Source organism: Amblyomma americanum, chromosome 1, assembly GCF_052857255.1.
Source record: "Amblyomma americanum isolate KBUSLIRL-KWMA chromosome 1, ASM5285725v1, whole genome shotgun sequence".
NCBI classification, from domain to species: Eukaryota; Metazoa; Arthropoda; class Arachnida; order Ixodida; family Ixodidae; genus Amblyomma; species Amblyomma americanum.
The window spans coordinates 123,140,459-123,159,834 of NC_135497.1; the positions used below are offsets into that span (position 1 = coordinate 123,140,459).

The 19,376-nt window shown below is 50.8% G+C and overlaps 1 protein-coding gene across 1 annotated transcript in view; it reads left to right on the forward strand.

The window, feature by feature from the left end:
• Window positions 1-748: 748 nt before the first annotated feature.
• Window positions 749-19,376, forward strand: part of LOC144135608 (hemocyte protein-glutamine gamma-glutamyltransferase-like) — a 33,207-nt gene continuing 14,579 nt past the window's right edge. The window contains exons 1-7 of the mRNA XM_077668204.1: window positions 749-1,173; window positions 2,731-2,916; window positions 3,597-3,857; window positions 5,707-5,825; window positions 6,598-6,705; window positions 7,929-8,106; window positions 9,477-9,609. Of these exons, the coding sequence (XP_077524330.1) occupies window positions 1,098-1,173; window positions 2,731-2,916; window positions 3,597-3,857; window positions 5,707-5,825; window positions 6,598-6,705; window positions 7,929-8,106; window positions 9,477-9,609 (1,061 nt within the window). The 5' untranslated portion in view covers window positions 749-1,097. The remainder of the gene's footprint in view (window positions 1,174-2,730; window positions 2,917-3,596; window positions 3,858-5,706; window positions 5,826-6,597; window positions 6,706-7,928; window positions 8,107-9,476; window positions 9,610-19,376) is intronic.

The following is a 19,376-nucleotide window of genomic DNA, read 5'->3' on the forward strand; positions in this document are numbered from 1 at the left end:
TCAGCGTCCTCGTCATTTACTCCTGCCAGCGCCACTTGCGACCGGCATGTGCAGATGAGCAGGCAACACCTTGCCACAGCAAGGGGAGCAATAACAGGCGTAGCTGCTAATAGCGTTAAATAAAAGCATGTTGGCGCGTTAAATCTTCGCGCGAAAACAGGGCCGCCGCCCCCCCCCCCTCTCTGTCTCAGCGCACGAACAGGTGCGCGAGACGTGAAGAAAGCGATGCTCCGCGGCCTCAGCACGGAGCGCGCCTCTATTGGGCGCGCAGATAGGATCTGTTACAATCTCGTGGCCCAGAAAAACAGTTACTGTCGCTTCGCGGGAAGACATGCGAGCTCCGACACGGCGCGCGTGACGCGCCGCTCTTTGTGGAGCCGTCAGAGTGATCTACAGCCGCCTCGTCGTCTTCAATCAAGTGACGATTCAGCGTCGGCGCGCTGCGCTTCAATGGGCGGCCGGAGAAATTCAATACGGCCAGACATCAATTGAGCAACGCCCGCTCTGGGGAAGCAAGAAATCGTCCGCCGAAAATACTAAACTTTCCCTTTCTGCCTCTCGACCTGATATCCTCTCGGAATGAGCGTTTTCGAGAATGCAAAAATAAACAAACACTCTTTCGATCAACGGGCCGGCACCCGAACCAGCAGCAGCAGCTGCAGGCACCCGGTCGCCTCCGCGGAAACAAGAACCGCCGAAAGCGATGCATCCTCCTTTCCCGAACGCACCGGCACGAAATATATTTCGCCTAAACGTCAACGCCTTCGAAGAATTGAGAACGCCAGGCGACGCCGATCGACGGCGAACAGATTGCCTCCGGCAGACCGACCGGAGGGACCCGCTGCCGGTGGAACCGCGACTGCCAGCCCTCGGGAATGAAAGCAGCCTGCGGCTGAGGCGCTCCCCAACTCGGCGGTGTCAGGCGCGTACGCGGGCCTCGAGTGCACCCCTAGCCCCGCCTGGCCTGGACTGTCCAGCCTCCGCGCAGGTACCACCGCCGCCGACAAGACGCCCGCGCTGAAGGCCCGTGCCAATGATGGCCTCGCGATAGGCATGATACACCCCTCCGAAGACATTGTGAGCGACAGCGTCCGGCGATGCCCCGTGTGCCCAGGCTGGCTGCCCTGCTTGCGGGCTTCCTGTGCTGGTTGTGGTGGTCCGCCGTGGTGTCGGGTACGTATGGTGCATTTGCACTGCGAGTAGGCAGCCGCAGTTCTGTGGGCGCGGAGGCCATACCACCCTTGGCACAAGCACCGTTTTCGCCACTGACCAAGAGGATTTTCTTCCGCATACATTCGCTGACCGACCTTCACTTTCCCACCTTTTTTACCTGCCGCTCAAGCAGGGCTAGCAGTACTATCATTATTATTATTCAACAGGAAGAAAGCAGAGTAACCCAAAAACAGCTTCAGCCGTCTGACGGCCGATGAATAGGTAATGTGCAGAAACACTGGAACACTTCATTCAGCGAACACTGTCTTTGTATGAGTGAGAAGCGTGTTTTGCCTTTTTCTTTAAAGGAGCTTCCTGCATACGCATCATCTCTTGGAAGTCTTTCCGAGTTCAATGCAAAGGAAAACAATCTTTTTGCTCGCACCTGTCCTCCATACGCCACAGTTGAGTTTTCTATCTCTGTGCAGTGTATTTTTTTATTTATAAGCACATCTATGCACTTTGTCCTTGGTTGTTAGCCGTTCTGGCCAGACGTGCGTACCTCAAGCAAAACCCTCGGTGTTTTCTCAGCCATGTTTTAAAGTTTTGTCACTGCGAATATTTCGTATCTCTAGCTCACTGATGACAGTTCATGGTGCCAAAACTGTAGTGACCAAATAATGTCATGACTTGGATTTTCTTTCCTCTGCGTCCTTGCTGCGTTCGCTATTGTTTGCGTAAGAACTACGAATATTTTTCACGGAAATTCGACACCGCTTTGGCGGTGAGGGAACAGATCGCAGTCGCCGTCAGACTCGCGCAGTGAACGGAGAGGTCTGAAAGAAGCTTCCGTCAAAAATACCGTATCATCGCAGATTCAGTGCGCTGCCGTCTTTCGTGTAAATAAATACCTTAACGCCTGAAGGAATACAAAATAAATTCTCTATTTAACAAGTGCAGAGTTAACAGTTATTATAAGGCAGTGGCGGAAATCTTGTCATTGACCTAGCTCCTGTCAGGACAAAACTCGCACGACGTTTTTCAAGATGCAGGTTTAAAGAAGTAAGTAAAATAAGAACGGATAGTGAAGCTACTCTTTCTTCGCCATTGCGTCGTAGCGGAAAACTCTTGTGGCAAACGCACCGGCCTTGAAATTGTTCGATGATTGGATGCAGCATCCGCTTCTGACGCGACAGAGGTGCATGATAGCTCAATCAAAAAACAAGAGGTACTGACAAGACATATTTTACATAAGTGGCTTTCTTGCGTAAACAGCGTTCTATAGTTAGCTGTCACGACTTGGCTAGCATTACGCTAGCGCTCATTACTGGCCACCGCTGATGCGCCAGTCAAGGAAGTAACGCTTGCAGTAGTGTAGACTTATCCGTACCAATCTATGCGTGGAGTATGCCGTACTGTCCGCTACTCCCTGTGACCTAAGCTAACAGCGGTATCTGTTTCACACTGCGCAGATGACCACCCAGTGTGGGGCAGAGTAAGCATAAAACGAACAAACGAAACAGTGACGAGTGCAGAGGCGCTCCAGGCTCCTCACAACCTGTCGTAATGGTGCCGCAGGTCAAGATGGAGGCGGCATCGTGAGCAGCCTCAATCTGTTCATGGAGGAGAACGCTGCCACACACCACACGGAGCCGTTCAAGATCCTCCGCGGGAACACGCCATCGCTCGTGGTGCGACGAGGTTTCGCCTTCAGACTCGCCGTCACCAGTTCAGCCTCGACACTCACCATCATCCTTAGCCTAGGTATCGTAAAGACCGCACTTAAATGGGTGTAGCTATTGGTAAATTTTGTCGTACTGACCGGCTCTTTGACCATAAACGCCTTTCGAAGTGTCACCTGTAAACGCCGTACTCGCTTTTGATTTTGCCTTTTTGTTAGCCTGCCTTGCATGTGCTAAAGCCTCTTGGCTCCCGTTCCACTCAACGTGCAAGGAGCACACAGGCGATGACACATAAGGTGGAAAACTACGAGGCTCGTGAATATAGCGCTTTTCCTCTTATTATTCAACTAGGCTCTCTCGCTCCCTCTCTCTATGTTTTGTTTCTCTGAACTGCTAAAAGGGAAATGTGGCTTCCAATTAAAAAAATTTGGTTTGCAGTGGCACGCCTTACGACAAAATTAATTTCACGACGACGTTACACCAAACACTGGCGCAGGAAAAACACTGAATAAGTAAGGTTGGCGGAACTTCCGTCTGCTCATTCGTCTCCTCACTTGTCTGTCATTTTCTTTGCGCTGGCCTTAGGAAACATGGCAACCAACGAGGTAGTAATACCGCACCACTGACCACCAGCGTCACAAGGCATCAATTTATACCCTGTCTGCTCGAGCAACAAGCATGGGCTGCCACTGAAAAAGGGGTCACCAATACACTGGCGAGCAATGCAGCACCGCTAGAGAGTGCCACCCGCAACGCGTGCAGGCGAGAACCCGCAAGCCGGAGACGGCAGCCTTGTGCAGCTGGCGGTGCCCGCAGACCCGCACACCGCATCCTCGCACCCCGCTCCGGGCCAGATGCAATGGACGCTGGCGCTCAAGCAGCAGGAAGGCCCGGCCCGCCTGCTGGAGGTAGGCATTCCGGTCACGGCGGGCGTGGGCCGCTGGCTGCTCACCATCGGCGCTGACGGGCAGCACGTCCGGGCCAGAGAGTCCATCTACATCTTGTTCAACCCTTGGCACAATGGTGAGCATTCGCTCTGCACGGATGAAAGGGCGCAGCGTGGGCTCTCTCGGCCGGGTGGAGCCCAATCAACGGTAAAAGCACCTCAGAAGACCAAAAGGTAGCACACGCGTCCTCCGCGGCGTCCGTTCCGTACAGATAAGCCAGTCGCCCGTGCACTTCTCAGCGCGCATATTATAATTGGCTCAGGTGCAGGGCTGCAGGACTTTTTCCAGAGCTGTGGATCTGCACCTGTTTGTCCTGCAGTAGGGGCAATGTGCAAGAAGAAGGAAAAAGATGGAAATGTTAAAAATTAGGCAAGGCAGCACGGACGTAGAACATCACCCTGTGCAGCTTAACTCTTTAAGGTGCTTTGTACAACCTTGTGTACATACATTGTGTGCACTGCGAGCCCGTAGCTTTTTCTCGGAATGTGCTTTCTTTATTTTCTGAGAAAATAAGCTCGCTCGTACCGTAGGGATCCTCAAAAAATTCCAATATATGCTACTTGAGAGGAAAACGCTTCTCCTGCATTGCGAGCTATTGGAATCCCACATCTTAAACCGCAACTACATCTGGGGCAACAGCAGAGTAACTAACAATAATATTCTTCTAGAACTGCGGAAACAAAAAACGGGCCAACATCAATAGCATAAGCGCCTTTCATGTCACCTTCTGGCCCGTTATATACCGAAAATAGCAATGAAAATTGCGAGTTTTTAGTTTTTCCGTCTATGCCAACTGCAAAACAGAGTGCAGTTCTTGGGAGAAATCATTGACTTGCGTAAGAACACACTCTGCCATCTAACCCATCATCATGAACACTGAGCAGATGCATTTCGGGAGAAGACAGGAGCGTCAAGCCATTGTATTACGGCTTTTCCCTCCCTTCTCCTCAGCCATGTAGAGCACATGCCTGAAATAAAGGCTCAAAGGCCTCACACAGATTTTTTCCATGCATGTTTTTGCGGAAAGGCGCAGTGCGGAGCAGCGGCGGAACACCTGTGGAACGGCGCAGCTGGTTGCCATGGTTACGGCGCATGCGCAGCTGTGGCCTCGGATTGGCACAGCGAAACTCGCTTCTACTAGCCTGGTGCAGCTTTCGCTACAAAACCTTGCAGTTTCGTTTGTTGGCAATATCGCGTGTGTAAGCTATTCATAGGCTCAGTAAAAATAGTTCGGTTTTTTTCTAAGTGTATTACGTTAAATTGGACAGAAATTTTGCAGTCAGCCATTATGTCGGCGTTTCGATGTATTTTAGCACTGTGATCGCTGCTGTCGCAACAGCTCTCTTATCACAGTGCGCCTCACATTACTCGTGCGTTGAGCCGCCGCGGTGGCTCAGTGGTTATGGCACTCGGCTGCTGACCCGAAAGGCGCGGGTTCGATCCTGGCCGAGGCGGTCGCATTTTTATGGAGGCGAAATGCTATAGGTCTGTGTACTGTGCGATGCCAGTGCAGGTTAAAAGAACCCGAGGTGGGTGAAATCCAGAGCCCTCCACTACGGTGTCCCTCACAGCGTGGGCCGTCTGTGACGTTAACCCCCATAAAAAAATACTAGTGCGTGGCTCATGTAAACGCACGCGGGTTGAATCGGGTCCGCCTTGTACAACTACTACCCTGTACCTACTCGCCCGCACTGTGTTAATAATACGGACATATCGTCACCGTCTCTAAGAGCTTAGCGAAGTGCTATATTATTTGTTCCAATGTTGCTTTTAACTAAATTTTCCTTGTATTCTTAGCTCGGTATTTGTGAAGGGCTGCAAGAGGTGCATTGGTAAGTTGTCACTCTCTCTCTCACTCACACGTGCACACACTCAAAATATGCTCCCCTTTGCCAAGCCCAACAGTGACAAAGCAAACCTTGCAGGAGATCTGGTGTTCATGGAAAACGATCACCAGCGGAGCTTCTACGTTATGCAAGACCGAGGCATCATTTTTCACGGGCAGGTGTACGGACCAGTGGCGAAGGAATGGTATTACGGACAGGTGGGCAAGCCTCGGTACACTTTCGCTTACGTGTAAATCTTTCTTATTTGAAAATATTTTCGGACCCGATAATTTTGAAACCTTTGCAATGCCTTGGAGTGAAACACATACGGGCGGTAATTGTGTTACAAGAAAGAGATGAGCTCTTTGCTTTAGTAATTTATAGACAAAAAACAAACTCTAAGGGTAATTCACTCCCAGTCGAATAAAATATTCGCATTCAAGGCCGGAATTGAACGTTATTTTTTATCTCTTTTTTTGCTTTTGCTTTGAGTCGTGGTATAGAATTCTAGAAAGTTTAATCTTCGCCAGACTTAGCGCTTACCCCTAAAGCGGCTTACCATGTAGTCGGATAGAACTCAAGAAAGAAGCGGCCAATGCTCTTCGAAGGAGGTCCTCCAGCCGATGGAGTCGACCTAATCTCATGACATCGTGGTTATTCACATTACACTTGTTAGCGCAGGAACAAAAGGATTAAGGACGGATTAACAGGATTATACCACGACGTCACGCATTAGGCTGACGCGATTCGTTGGAAGGCCAGCTTTGAGAGGCATTTGCCGCTTCGTTTCAAATATGAATTACCTACTACATGTCTCAGGCCCGACGGCCAAAATTACGCCGACAAAGCTTTGTTTGCGTTTGATGCAGAAAATGGCTGAATGTTTTTCCATGCCTGTGTGTCCATGTGTGCATGCCGATCAAAAGCATGACGTACAGCACTTGAAGAGAAGCACCCTGCCGGACATGCCTTGTCGTCTTTTCGTTTCAGTTTGAGAAGTCTTCCCTGCCCAGTGCCGAATTCCTCCTGAAGATTTCCGAGCTGCCTGCATCGGAGAGGGGAAACCCCATAGCAGTGTCGCGGAAGCTGGCCTCCGGGGTGAGCGGCTTTCTTGTTATCTGGCGACAGTGAGCGGAACCGCGGCTTCATATACTGCTATTAAAAGCCCTCGAAAATCAGCCGGCATATAAGAGCCGCACGTGAGGTTGCACTATGTTTTAATGAAGCGCAGCAATAGTGGCTTATTTATCTTAGCCGCATGTTAGGCATTTGTACTGCATTTTTAATTTAGCGTGTCCTGTTTACCACAGCATCTAATCTCTCCTAGTGTGCTTCTTAATGTCAGTAATATTTTAAAGGATTCCCCAAAGCGGAACATAACGCTGAGTTCTGAGCGTAATAGGAGTGTATACAAGCACACAAACACGCGAACAATCAGAAAATTCATCTGTGGATTTCAAAGTAGAGAAACTCAAGGCCTAATAACGACTTATTTTTCAAAATAAAAAGCATTGCATCTTACTGTTTCTTTTTGGCATCTGCGGAAAATGATTGTCGCTGCCTTCATGCTGCACCCTAAACACGAGTACACCCTCATGGGAGTAAAAAGGAAGTAAGCTGTCCTCTAGCTCACTCACCTTTATAAAAAAAAAACAAAGTGTGTTAGCGGGCAGTTTACACCCTTTATATTCCTTTCTGTTTCGAGTTTATCAGCTACACGGCATTTCTACGTGCGTGCACGCGTTCATGCCTGGTTCATCTTCAGAGAGGCAGAAGTAATGATGGAGGCTGGAGAATTTAGCCCACTTATTTTATAGGCCTTGCTGCTTCGAGACTCGCTGTGTTCGTGGTGCCAACTGCAGAGATATAAGGTGAAAATGTGCCTAAATTCTTTATGAATTACAAATCCAAAACCAATAAAAACGATCAGCACAGAACACTTTGAAAGGGACAGCGCGAGCTAAAAATGGCTCAAAAAAGACAGAAAAGCCTAGTTAGTAGAGTAGCCTGACCGTCTTCCTATATACTCGGTGCTTCAAGAAAACGACGAAGCCAAACGTGACCACTAATGGGCAAACAAAGGTGCCATTCGAATACTAATACTGTAATGCGGGGTATTGCAGCTAATACTACGATTATTTGTAATTTGCGACAGCTACTTAGCGTTCTCTCATTGACTGCCGATAAATGCTAAATGAGGCATTTGTTGTGCGCGGAATATTTGGCTTCGCCTCGATAAGCGCAGTGTAGCCTCTGTCACAGTGATATCACGGGTCTCCGGATGCGACGCGAATGTCGGAATGCGTGTTCCTGGAGCACAGGTCAACTCTAAAGACAACAACGGAGTGGTTCAAGGCAGGTGGAACCCACCCTACAGCGACGGCGTCCATCCGTTCGCCTGGAGTTCAACCTCCGCCATTCTCAACCAATACATGGAGATGGGTGGAAACACGGTGCTCTACGGCCAGTGCTTCGTGTTCGCCGCGGTCCTCAACACTCGTAAGGCGATGCTCCTGCCCTTGTCGCAGTTTGCACAATGTTGCGCGCTTGAGAATTCCTGCGATTAAAACAGATGGTCCTGAGCCAAAGCCTCTGTAAGATCAGGAGACCATGGCTGGCTATAAGTGGTGGAAGGGAACCATGATGAACCGTTTTGCACTCGAATGGCTTGAGTGAGCAGAACTTGATCATTTACCCGCCCCTGGAAACTGCGCGCAAGGGCTCCGGCAGATGCTCACTGTGCGGAGATATAAATCGAAGATGCCCCTTACCGCGCCCAACACCGCTAAATTACTCCAACAAATTGTTTGCATGAGTGTAGTGTACAGATCTAACAGTTTTGCGGCAGAAGGGAGGGTTTATTACCTTTCCTTTTTGTGGTTGCTGCCGTTGCCGCTGTTGTTGCGGCTACTAGTGCTGTTCCTAGCGTTTCTGCTGTTATTCGTGTTTTCCCTGACTTATTGTTGAGTTCTAGCACAGACGATTGTTTTATACCCCTTCTGGTGTCATTATCTTTACTGCTATCATTATCATAGTTGGGAGGAAAGCAAGTGCTCTGCAAGTCCTAAAAATTAATTGATTACGCATTTAGCATGTTTCAACAGACTGGGAAGATACTAACAGATAACAATGGGCAGTGAGGTATTGAGAGCGGTAAGCGAATGCAGTGCATCAGCCTAGAGGGTAAGTAATGACCGCAGATTCAGACTATAAGAATAAAATAGATAGAATGACAGGAATCGGGTGAAGTGAATTTGGCAGGTACTATCTGTTCGTTTAATAGCAGCTTACCAATCTCCCTCAAATGGAAACTATATAATAGCTTGCCAATATCCATCTATTGGACAGAAACGTGGATTGTAACGAAAAGGCATGAAATTGATTGAAGACAATGTAACTAGGTATTGAAAGAAAAATTGTAGGGGTAACTTTAAGAGACAGGAAGAGAGCACTGTGAGTTAGGGAACAAGCATGAGTGAATGATATCCGAGCTAGAAACAACTCAAGGCGAAGAAAGGTTCATGAACAGCGCATGTAATGCGAAGAAAAGATAACGGATGGTCCCTTTGGGCAATGCAGTCGGTTCCGGGAGAAGGTATATGTCGCAAGGGGCAGCAGAAACTGAGCTTGGTGAATTAGATAACAAGTTTTTGGAGATGAGTTGGCCGCAGCTGGCGCACGACGGGATTATTTGGAGTTACGAATGGGAGAGGCCAGTGTCCTGCAGTGGACGTATAGTCGGGATTACGGTGGCAATGACCAAGACGAATCTGGGCCAGATTTAGCGGCAGAAAAATGCTCTCTCGGAAGACGACCATTTAAAATTGGTGGCTCCAATGGTGTTGACATTTTTGCGGCACTGTTTCCAGTGCTTCGCGCCTTGGGGATACCCTGCCGGGTCGTCACTAACTTCCCCTCGGTGCACACGGACAACGGAGGACAGTTGCTGGACATAAGGTTCCCGGTCAACGGTGGCAGACCGCAATTTGCTGGCAGCGTCTGGTGAGTCGGGCGTCCCGCCGTTTTCCCACGCAGCCGACAGAGCATTCGCGCTCTCGTCTTCCTTCGCGACCACTTTCCATGCGCGGCGAAACGTCCCTGAAACGAGTGCTCTCACGAGGGAAGCGTAAAAAACTGCGCGTCGCTCCAAAGTCGAGCGCCGCTGAAACAAGCCAGCGACAGACAGGTTCTTAGCCGCTCTGAATGCAACGTGAGAATTGACTGGCGCTATTTACGGCCTCCCGTCAAAAGAGTAGGCGCATAACCTGCTTTTCCGATGGCCTCCGTGTGTAGCACACGAACAAAGCTTTGCGTAGCGCACGGTTCAATTACATGCGCTGGGTCCTACATGAGGCGAGCCCGGGAACCGCTTGTTCGCAGCTGCGACACTGGGCGACTGTAGGCAAGCAATTCTGCTAGATAAAACGACGCGCCGTGAAATACTGCGCCCGACACAGTTTGTGTTTCCAACTTCGCTGCTCCCGCTCGCGGTTCCAGCTGCGTTCAGAGGACAGCACTCAACTCCCTCCCCCGTACACACACACAGACACTTCTACCGCAGGAAAGCGAGTCTACTGAAGTGCGCTATCACTAGTTCTCGTTCTTCGATGCCGAAAGCGAGTTTTTCATACCCTATTTGGCTTCGCACTGCGACGGAAACATCGCTTATTCCTGCGGCTGCTTTGCAGCCACCAGGCGAGCACTGGAGCTGTAACAGCAGCCAAAAAGAAAAAAGAAAGGAAAAGAAACGTGGGTTCTTTAATGGCACAGCGATACACGTAAGATTGTCGGCTCATTCATGACTTGCACCAGTCGTGGCTTTAACTGGAATTCTGACATAAAGTTACCGGCAATATATTGCCACGAAGTGGTAACTGCAATCCGGGGAGCATAAAGAGCGAAAATGGTGTCGAAACAAAACCTTTATTTGGGGCTTACCCGCCGCGGTGGCTAAGTGGTTAGGGCGCTCGACTACTGATCCGGAGTTCCCGGGTTCGAACCCGATCGCGGCGGCTGCGTTTTTATGGAGGAAAAACGCCAAGGCGCCCGTGTGCTGTGCGATGTCAGTGCACGTTAAAGATCCCCAGGTGGTCGAAATTATTCCGGAGCCCTCCACTACGGCACCTCTTCTTCCTTTCTTATTTCACTCCCTCCTTTATCCCTTTCCTTACGGCGCGGTTCAGGTGTCCAACGATATATGAGACAGATACTGCGCCATTTCCTTTCCCCAAAAACCAATTATTATTATTATTATTATTATTATTATTATTATTATTATTATTATTATTATTATTATTATTATTATTATTATTATTATTATTATTATTATTATTATTATTATTATTATTATTATCATTTGGGGCTGAATTGCGCCCACAATGGACTGAATCACTCGGCGGCGGCGAAGCGGTAAGCGTGCTCGGCGGCCGTCGAACAGAATCCCCGCCGCTCTCGGCCGTGTGAAAAGTTGCTACAACATTCTGGAAACGCGTAGAATCGGCTCCGCCTCGATGCGATCAGTTGAGATAAATCTGGTCGTGTCTTGCAACTCAAACAAAGCGATAAAGCGGCGTGCAGGCAACTTTGAAGAATGAACAAACACTGCAGATTCGCGGCATTACTCCCCTCTCAAAGAACCATCGACCCGATGCTTTAAAACACAAAGCGACTAGAAACAAAACGGATTGTGCTAAAACGTAGAGTGTGGAAACACAGCGTTCTTAATTTTATTTAGCGCGCACAATAGGGCTTTAGACGGGCGACACGTACAACTTCTGGCCGTACGCGGCGTCGCTGGGATGCAGTCATTTCGTCAGGGACGACTTCATAGTACAGTTCACCTAGCCGACGAAGAACCTTGTACGGGCCGAAACGGGCCTTGTACGGGCGGCGACATCGACGTTATCTTCATCGATGATGTTTGGGAGCATGGCGTCTAGCGTGGTCGCGGTCTCCCTGCCATGGACGAGCCTAAAAGGAGTCATCTGGGTGGTCTCCTGCACTGCGGTGTTGTAGGCGAAGACGACGTAAGACAGGATGATGTCCCAGGTCTTGCGTTCGGCATCGACATACATGGCGAGCATATCGGCGATGGTTTTGTTCAGGCGCTCGGTCAGTCTGTTGGTCTGCGGATGGTATGCAGTTGTCCTCCGGTGGCTGGTTTGGCTGTAAGTCAGGATGGCTTGCGTCAGTTCCGCCGTGAATGGTGCTCCTCTGTCCGTGATGAGCACACCGGGGGCGCCGTGTTGCAGAAGAATGTACACCACGAAAAAATTGGCGACTTCTGCTGCTGGTCCGTTCGGTAGGGATTTTGCCTCGGCGCAGCGCATCAGGTAGTCGGTCGCTATGACGATCCACTTATTTCCAGACGATGACTTTTGGAAAGGGCCAATCAAGTCTATGCCGATCTGCTGAAAGGGCTTTGAGGGGGTTCAATGGGATTCTGAAATCCTGCTGGTCGGTTGGGAAGAGCCTTTTGATGCTGAAAATCTCGGCAGGTTTCCACATAATGTGCGACATCGGCAAACAGTCGAGGCCAGTAGTACACTTGAATTCGGCGGAGAGAGCGAGAAAACCCGAGATGTCCAGCTGTCGGCTCGTCGTGTGAAGTCTGCAGAACTTCTCCGCGCAGATTTGCACGTACAACAAGGAGGCAGGCTGTTTTGTTCGCTGCGAAGTTCTTCACGAGGACTCATTCTGTACACAGAGCGAAGACAATACCCGCTAGAACGAGACCGGGGGGGGGGGGGGGGTGAAGAAACGTTGCCTGCTATGTACTCTACGAGGCGTTTTAGGTCGGGGGTCCACGCGTTGCTGCTATGCAAAAGAGCTGGAGCTGACGTGTCCCACGAAAGCATCCTCATTGTCGTCCGGCGGCGTTGTATCTACAGGGGCTCGTGACAGACAAAAGTTATTGTGAGACGATAAAAAGAACAAAAACAAAGTGTCCCTGCCCGTTCTACTAGTATAACGGGCTTAGCTCGTGACAGACAATCGGCATCAAAGTGCTTGCGCCCGGGCTTGTAAACGACTGTGACGTCAAACTCCTGGAGAATCAGGCTCCATCGAGCGAGGCAGCCAGAGGGATCCTTCAAACTGGCAAGCCAACACAGTGCTTGGCGATCGTTTACCACCTTGAACGGTCGTCCGTACAGGTAGGGGCGGAATTTCGACGCAGCCCAGATTACGGCAAGGCACTCCTTCTCAGTTGCCGAATAGTTAGGCTCGGCCTTGGACAGGGAACGGCTAGCGTATGGGATTACTTTCTCCATTCTGTCAGTTTTCTGAACGAGGACGGCGCCTAGGCCCACGCTGCTTATGTCGATATGAATTTCAGTCTCGGCGTTTTCACCAAAGTGCGCGAGGATTGGTGGGGACTGTAAACGACGTTGAGTTTCCTTGAAGGCTTCTGCTTGCGGCACTTCCCATTTAAATGGCACGTATGCCTTCGTCAGTTGGGTCAGAGGCTCGGCGATGCGCGAAGAATTCCTGAAAAATCGTCGGTAATACGCGCACAGTCCGAGGAATCTGCGCACAGCTTTCTCATCGGCCGGTGCTGAAAACAGTGCGATAGCAGCTGTTTTCTACGGGTCTGTGCGTACTCCCTCCTGGCTAACGATGTAGCCTAGAAACAGCAGCTCTTCATAGGCAAAGTGGCATTTCTCTGGTTTCAAGGTTAGGCCTGACGACTTGATTGTCTCTAGTACTCTTGGAAGCCTTTTTAGATGGTCTTCAAAGTTCAAGGCGAAGACAGCGACGTCGTCTAAATGTACTAGAAAAATTTGAAATCTGGGGCCTGCCAGCACCGTATCCATTACTCGCTGAAACGTCGCTGGTGCGGAACAGAGACCAAAAGACATCACCTTGAACTCGAAGAGGCCACCCGGAGTGATGAATGCGTTCTTCTCGCGGTCTCTTTCATCGACCTCAATTTGCCAGTATCCGCTCTTGAGGTCCATCGATGAGAAATGCTTGGCGTTGCAGAGCCGGTCCAGTGTGTCGTCGATGAAGGGGGGGGGGGGGGGGGGGGGGGGGGTAGACGTCCTTCTTCATTATGTTGTTCAAGCGGCGGTAATCGACGCAGAATGAAGGGCGCCGTCTTTCTTTCTCACTAGAACAACCGGTGCCTCCCTGGGGCTCATTGAAGGCTGGATGACGTCGTCGAGAAGCATTTCTTCCACTTCGTCCCGGGTGGCTTGTCGTTCTCGCCGCGACACACGGTAGGGGATTTGGCGGAGAGGTCGGGCGTGCTGGTCGGTTACAATGCGATGCTTGGCAGTCCGCGTTTGTCGGACCTTCGGCGATGTCGAAAAACACTCACTGTAGCTCAGAAGCAGATTGCGGATCTGGTCTTGTCTGTTCCAGGGCAGGGCTGGGTTGATGTCGAAAGTGGACGAGTTCTCTTGGTCAGGCGAATCTTCTGCGGATGGGTGGGATAGGGCGAAGGAGTCTCGTACGTCGGATATTTCGTCGAAGAAAGCAATCGTCGTTTCTCTGTTAATGTGATATTCTTCGCTGAAGTTAGTCAGCAGTACTTTGGCTTGGCCATTGCGGAAATGTGCAATGCCTCTTGCGATGCTGATTCCTCAGTCTAGAAGCAACGCCGTGTTCCCCTCGATGAGAGCTTTCATATTCTTGGCATCCGTGGCACTTAGGGTGTCCATGACGCTTGATCGGGGTGAGACGCTCACTTGTTCATCCAGGACACTCAGGGCAACATGCTGCTCCATGGTCGTAATTGAAGGGATGGCTTCGTCCGTCGAAAGCGCGATGAGCTTGAAACGCAGGCCGATGATCGCCTGATGCTCACTAAGGAAATCGATGCCGAATATCACGTCGCGGGAACATTGCTTTAACTACGAAGGTCGCAGGATAGCTATGTCCCTTGATGGTCACTCGAGCTGTGAATAGCCCCGATGGCATAATGAAGTGGCCTCCGGCGATGCGAATTTGCGGGCAGTCCCAGGCGGTCGTGACATTCCTTAATTGCGCGGCGAATGTTCCATTCATCAGCGAATAATTGGCACCCGTGTCGACTAGAGCGGTAACTTTCCGGGCGTCGATAGCCACTTCTAAGTCGGATGTCCTGGCTCGTGCGTTGCACGTCGTCCTCGGTGTCGGGTCACGGCTTCGTCGGGTATGTGAATCGTGAGTAGATCGTGTCGTCGAAGCTTTTCTGGGTGTAATAGGTAACCATGTGGGCTAGTTGGTGTATTTCAGACATAACTGCACCAGCGAAAGCACGAGACACCAGGAGAAGAAGAGCACAGGACAACGCTGGACTAACAACTGAGTTGTTAGTCTCGCGTTGTCCTGTGTTCTTCTCCTGGTGTCTCGTGCTTTCGCTGGTGAAGTTATGTATTTTCTGGGTGGGGGCGTCGTTTTGAAGGCAGTTCGCGTCGTAGTCGAGGTTGTCATTGTATGCGGCGTCGGCGTGTTGTGGGCGGCGGCTTCATGCGGCATGGTCGTTGGAGGATCTTCGACGTTTCGCTCGTTAGCAACCTCACCTCCAGAGGTTGCTGTCTTTAGTTTTCTTTACGGGGGCTGGGAGACCTTCCTCGTACCGCGGCTGCGTAGCTGCGTTGGGGCGACGCAAAGCGCGAGGCTGACGGCGATGGTGAACGTGAAAGGCGGTTCGGCGCGTGCTCCTCTCGACGCAGGTTCTCGTAGATTTCTTGAGAATGTTGACCGAAGCGTGGTCGTGGTGCGTCAGCGGCAAATCCACGAAGACCGATACGTCGATACGGGCAGTGACGAAGAATATAGCCGGCCTCACCACAATGGAAGCACAACGTCCGTTTGTCGGAAGTCCTCCAGGCATAGCATTTCCTTGGGCTTAAGCTTCACTCGTAGACTGGGTGGGCGGGAGCAGGGAGGCGGCGTTCCTGAACAAGTGGTTCACATCGGAGAGGGCGTAAGGGGTGTCATTGAGGCTGAGGAGTGCGTACTGCAGTGGCTTAGGTCATGGCCTGGGGTTCTGTGGCTGTCGGGGTGCCAAGCCTGTTGCACTTCCCCCCGTACCACATCCATAATTCGCTGCTTGCGGCTGTGGGGAGGATGGCAGTAGTCGGCGTAGCTCCTCGCGGACGATTTCTCGGATAACTTCCCGCATGCTTTCACTGGGGGTGGTCATAGTGTCCGGAAGAAATGCAGAGACATAAGAAGGGCGGTTGTATACTGCCGAGTCCGGACGTCGATGGTCTTCTCGATGGTGTAAGCCTCTCGCTTGAATTGGCGGACGAGGCTGGCAAAGAGTTGTTCTTTGACGCCGCGCATTGAAATATGAACTTCCTTTTCCTCAGTCATATCGGGATCACCGCGGCTGAAGAGGCGCTTCATTTCTTCGACGTAACCGCGTACGGGCTCGTTCGGAAGCTGCTAGACTCGAGGAGTCGATCGGCTATTTCTTTCCTGACGACACTGGTGAATTTCTTCAAAAGTTCTCTCTTGAATAGCCCCCATATCATTAGGGAAGACCCGTCGGTTTCATGCCACGTGCGTGCTGAGCCGTTCAGTGAGAAAAATGTCTCCAATGTTCGCCGCATCATCACAATTGTTGAATGACACTACGCGCTCAGATTGGTCCAACCATTCTTCGGGGTCTTCGCTTAGGGATTCATTGAAAGTTGGCGACACCCGCGGCTGCTGCAGCGCTCGTCTCGTGTCTTGTCCTTCTTGTGTGCTTGCTTGTTTTTGCGCTGCTCCGTTCCCTTGGTTAAAAAATGCACCAACTAGCCCAAATAGAAGTTTTGCTGCAGTATGATTGGGGTCGACATCTTTGGCGAAGTTGTGGTGCTCGTAACTGCGTCTTTTCGTTGTTGGGTGCGGTCCGGCAGGGTCCCGAACTCAGGCTGCTATCTTTGGAGATGTCGGCTGGTTCAGCGAATTGGGGGCTCGTACTCCGGTGCGAAGCGCAGAGGGCTGGCGTAACGACTTGAAGGGGGTGTCCGGTACATAGACGGCCACCTCGCACCTCCACCACATGTCACGAAGTGGTGACTGTAATCCGGAGAGCAGAAAAAGCAAAAATGGCGTCTAAACAAAACTTTATTTGGGCTGACTTGCGCCCACAATGGATTGAATCACTCGGTGGCGGCGTAGCAACAAGCGTGCTTGGCGGTCGTTGAACAGAATGCTTCCTGCTCTCGGCCGTGCTCAATTTAAAGCTGATAGCGAACTTTATAGATGAGCCGTGCAAAGTTACTACATCATTCTGGATCAACGTAGAATCGGCTCCGCCTGGATGTGATCAATCGAGATAAATCTGGTCGCGTCTTGCATCCACAAAGTGATAAAGCGGCATGGCGGCAGCTTTGAAGAATGAACAGACTACAAAAATTCGTGGCAATTTCTTGTTCTCTGGACACTGCAGAAGCGGCGTCAACAATTCGCTTCGTCTGTTTCCTGTATATTGCGTCTATATAAACTCACTATTATGAAGAGATTCGCAGACTTAACAGGGGCCATCAAACAAATCGTTGTCGATTACAAGACATGCCTAGTAATCGGTAGGCTTCGCTCAACGGGTGATTTCGTCGCTCAAGAGCTCTTCCCAAACGCGCAACAGGAGTAGTCAGAGGTACCATATTTGCCTTTTGCCGCTTCCCTCGCCTGGGATGCTCTTGTCTCCAGAAAATGTACCTTGTGAACCACTCCCGCCTACCAAGTCCATGTCCGGACGCCTTGCCAGACCGCCATAACACTCTACTCAATCTCTTAACGGGCCGTACTGGAATCCGCGTGGACTACCATTGGCGCTTGGGTCGCGTGGGTGGCTGCTCTAAGACTGCATCCACTGGGTGGAAAAGCCGCTGTATAAACGGAGGGAAGCTTACTTACACTTCGTTTGTCAAGGACGATTCGGTGTAGGGATGTGTAATTTTGCTGAGATGTTTGTGCTCTACCCGCATTCGCGTAAACTTCCCCCTTTCAAGGCTCGGTATAGAGCCCCTTTAGTTGCACTGAATGGTTGATTAATGTTCTTTCCCGTACTAAAGCAACACGTGAGCTATGAGGCACGGCGTAGTGGAGAGCTTCGGGTTATTGTGGACAACCCGGTGTTCTTTAACCTGCACCGAGATTTCTACACACGCGCATTTTCAGGCGTGAAATTCAATATTAGCTCCACATTTCGGCATTCCTAATCGAACACAGCCCAGAAATTTTGCGGAAGTAAAAGCCACAACTGAACCTTAAACCAAGGCCAATAATGACAACAAATGTTTCGTTATAAATGTATTTATGTGAAGGGGAAAACTTTCCAAACGCTTTGTGCTGGATTCGAACCAACGCCAGGGCGCCGCAGAACGAGCAGCTAGCTTGTGTGACGCCTTCGAAAGCTCGGGCACGACACTTTTTTGTCGTTATTACAGTGATAAGCGCAGAGCTTGTAACTGGAATGAGTAACATGCACTCATCCACGGACGCATTAGGCCAAATGCATGTCCTTGTCTCATAGAGCAGTTCAGGTGACCTCCTTGATGGAGGCAGTTACTGCTGGTTACTGTGTTTTTCCTTTTCCTCATTCCCCCCCCCCCCCCCCGCTTTCCTCCTGCGCCACCTTTACACAATATTTAGGCGCACTGATGACAGCTGGTGCTACTCTAAGGACGCTGGAAGAGGTTGCTTGAAAGCACGGTCGTCTGAGCCTGTCGCGCTGGCACCTAGGAAAAGGGCGTCAATCATTATCATCATAACAATCATCCCCAATCACTTTTTATTCGATGTGTTCGTGTTCGGCCACCGCGGTGGCTAAGTGGTTATGGCGCTCGGCTGCTTGCCCGAAAGACGCGGGTTCGATCCCGGCCGCGGCGGTCGAATTTTGATGGAGGCGAAATTCTACAGGCTCGTGTACTGTGCAATGTGGGTGCACGTTAAAGAACCCCAGGTGGTCAAATTCCCGGAGCCCTTCACTACGGCGTCTCTCATAGCCTGAGTCGCTTTGGGACGTTAAACCCCCTTAAACCATAAACCATAAACTCGGTGTGTTCGTTCTGTACGCCCACGTGCTCGACAGCAGTGTCGCTGGAGGCCGTTATTGATGCTTGATGGTTCAAGAACATGCAAGCGTCTTTAAGAACTGGCCGGAATTCTACGTGGGTTCAAAGCCGGAGCGGACAAGTGCTCTACTGATCGACGCGCTCGTGAACGCGACCGAATGGGTCGTTAAGGCCTGCCGGCATAAGCACGTGCATGACCAGACCGAGATCGATTCAGTGAGTGTGGCCAGCAGCATCCAACACAGGTCCTGGAAAACATTTGTCGCCGGCACCGACCCGCGTCGACCAGACAGTACGCAAATTACGCCTTTCGCCTCCTGTATACAACCTCCGCTATGCGACTCATTGCAGGCATTGCGGCCGGTATCGAACCCATGACCAAGGGCTGAGTGGCTGAAAGCCATAGTCATTTAGCCACACGAGCGGCTTGTAGCGGAGAATGTCAGCTCCTTGCCGCTGATAGTGCGCTTACAGTGGCACATCATCATTGGGGCACCTCAGGACCCCAAGTTACCCGAGGAGCTCGGCCACTTCTGCAACGAGAACCAAGAAAATCACCTATTCAAGGTGTAGGAACAGCGCTAGCCCGTCAACTAGCCCGTCAACTCGCTCACCTATTCAAGTTCCCAACGCGCGCGGGGAAAACGCTCAGTCGCTTAGATCATGCCCGACGCCTACAAATGCGCTGCCTGCGCAGCGGCACTCTGAGTCTATACATGCCTGGTTTTGCGCCTAAACCAGCGGCTGAACGTACCGCTATGTTGCTTCCAA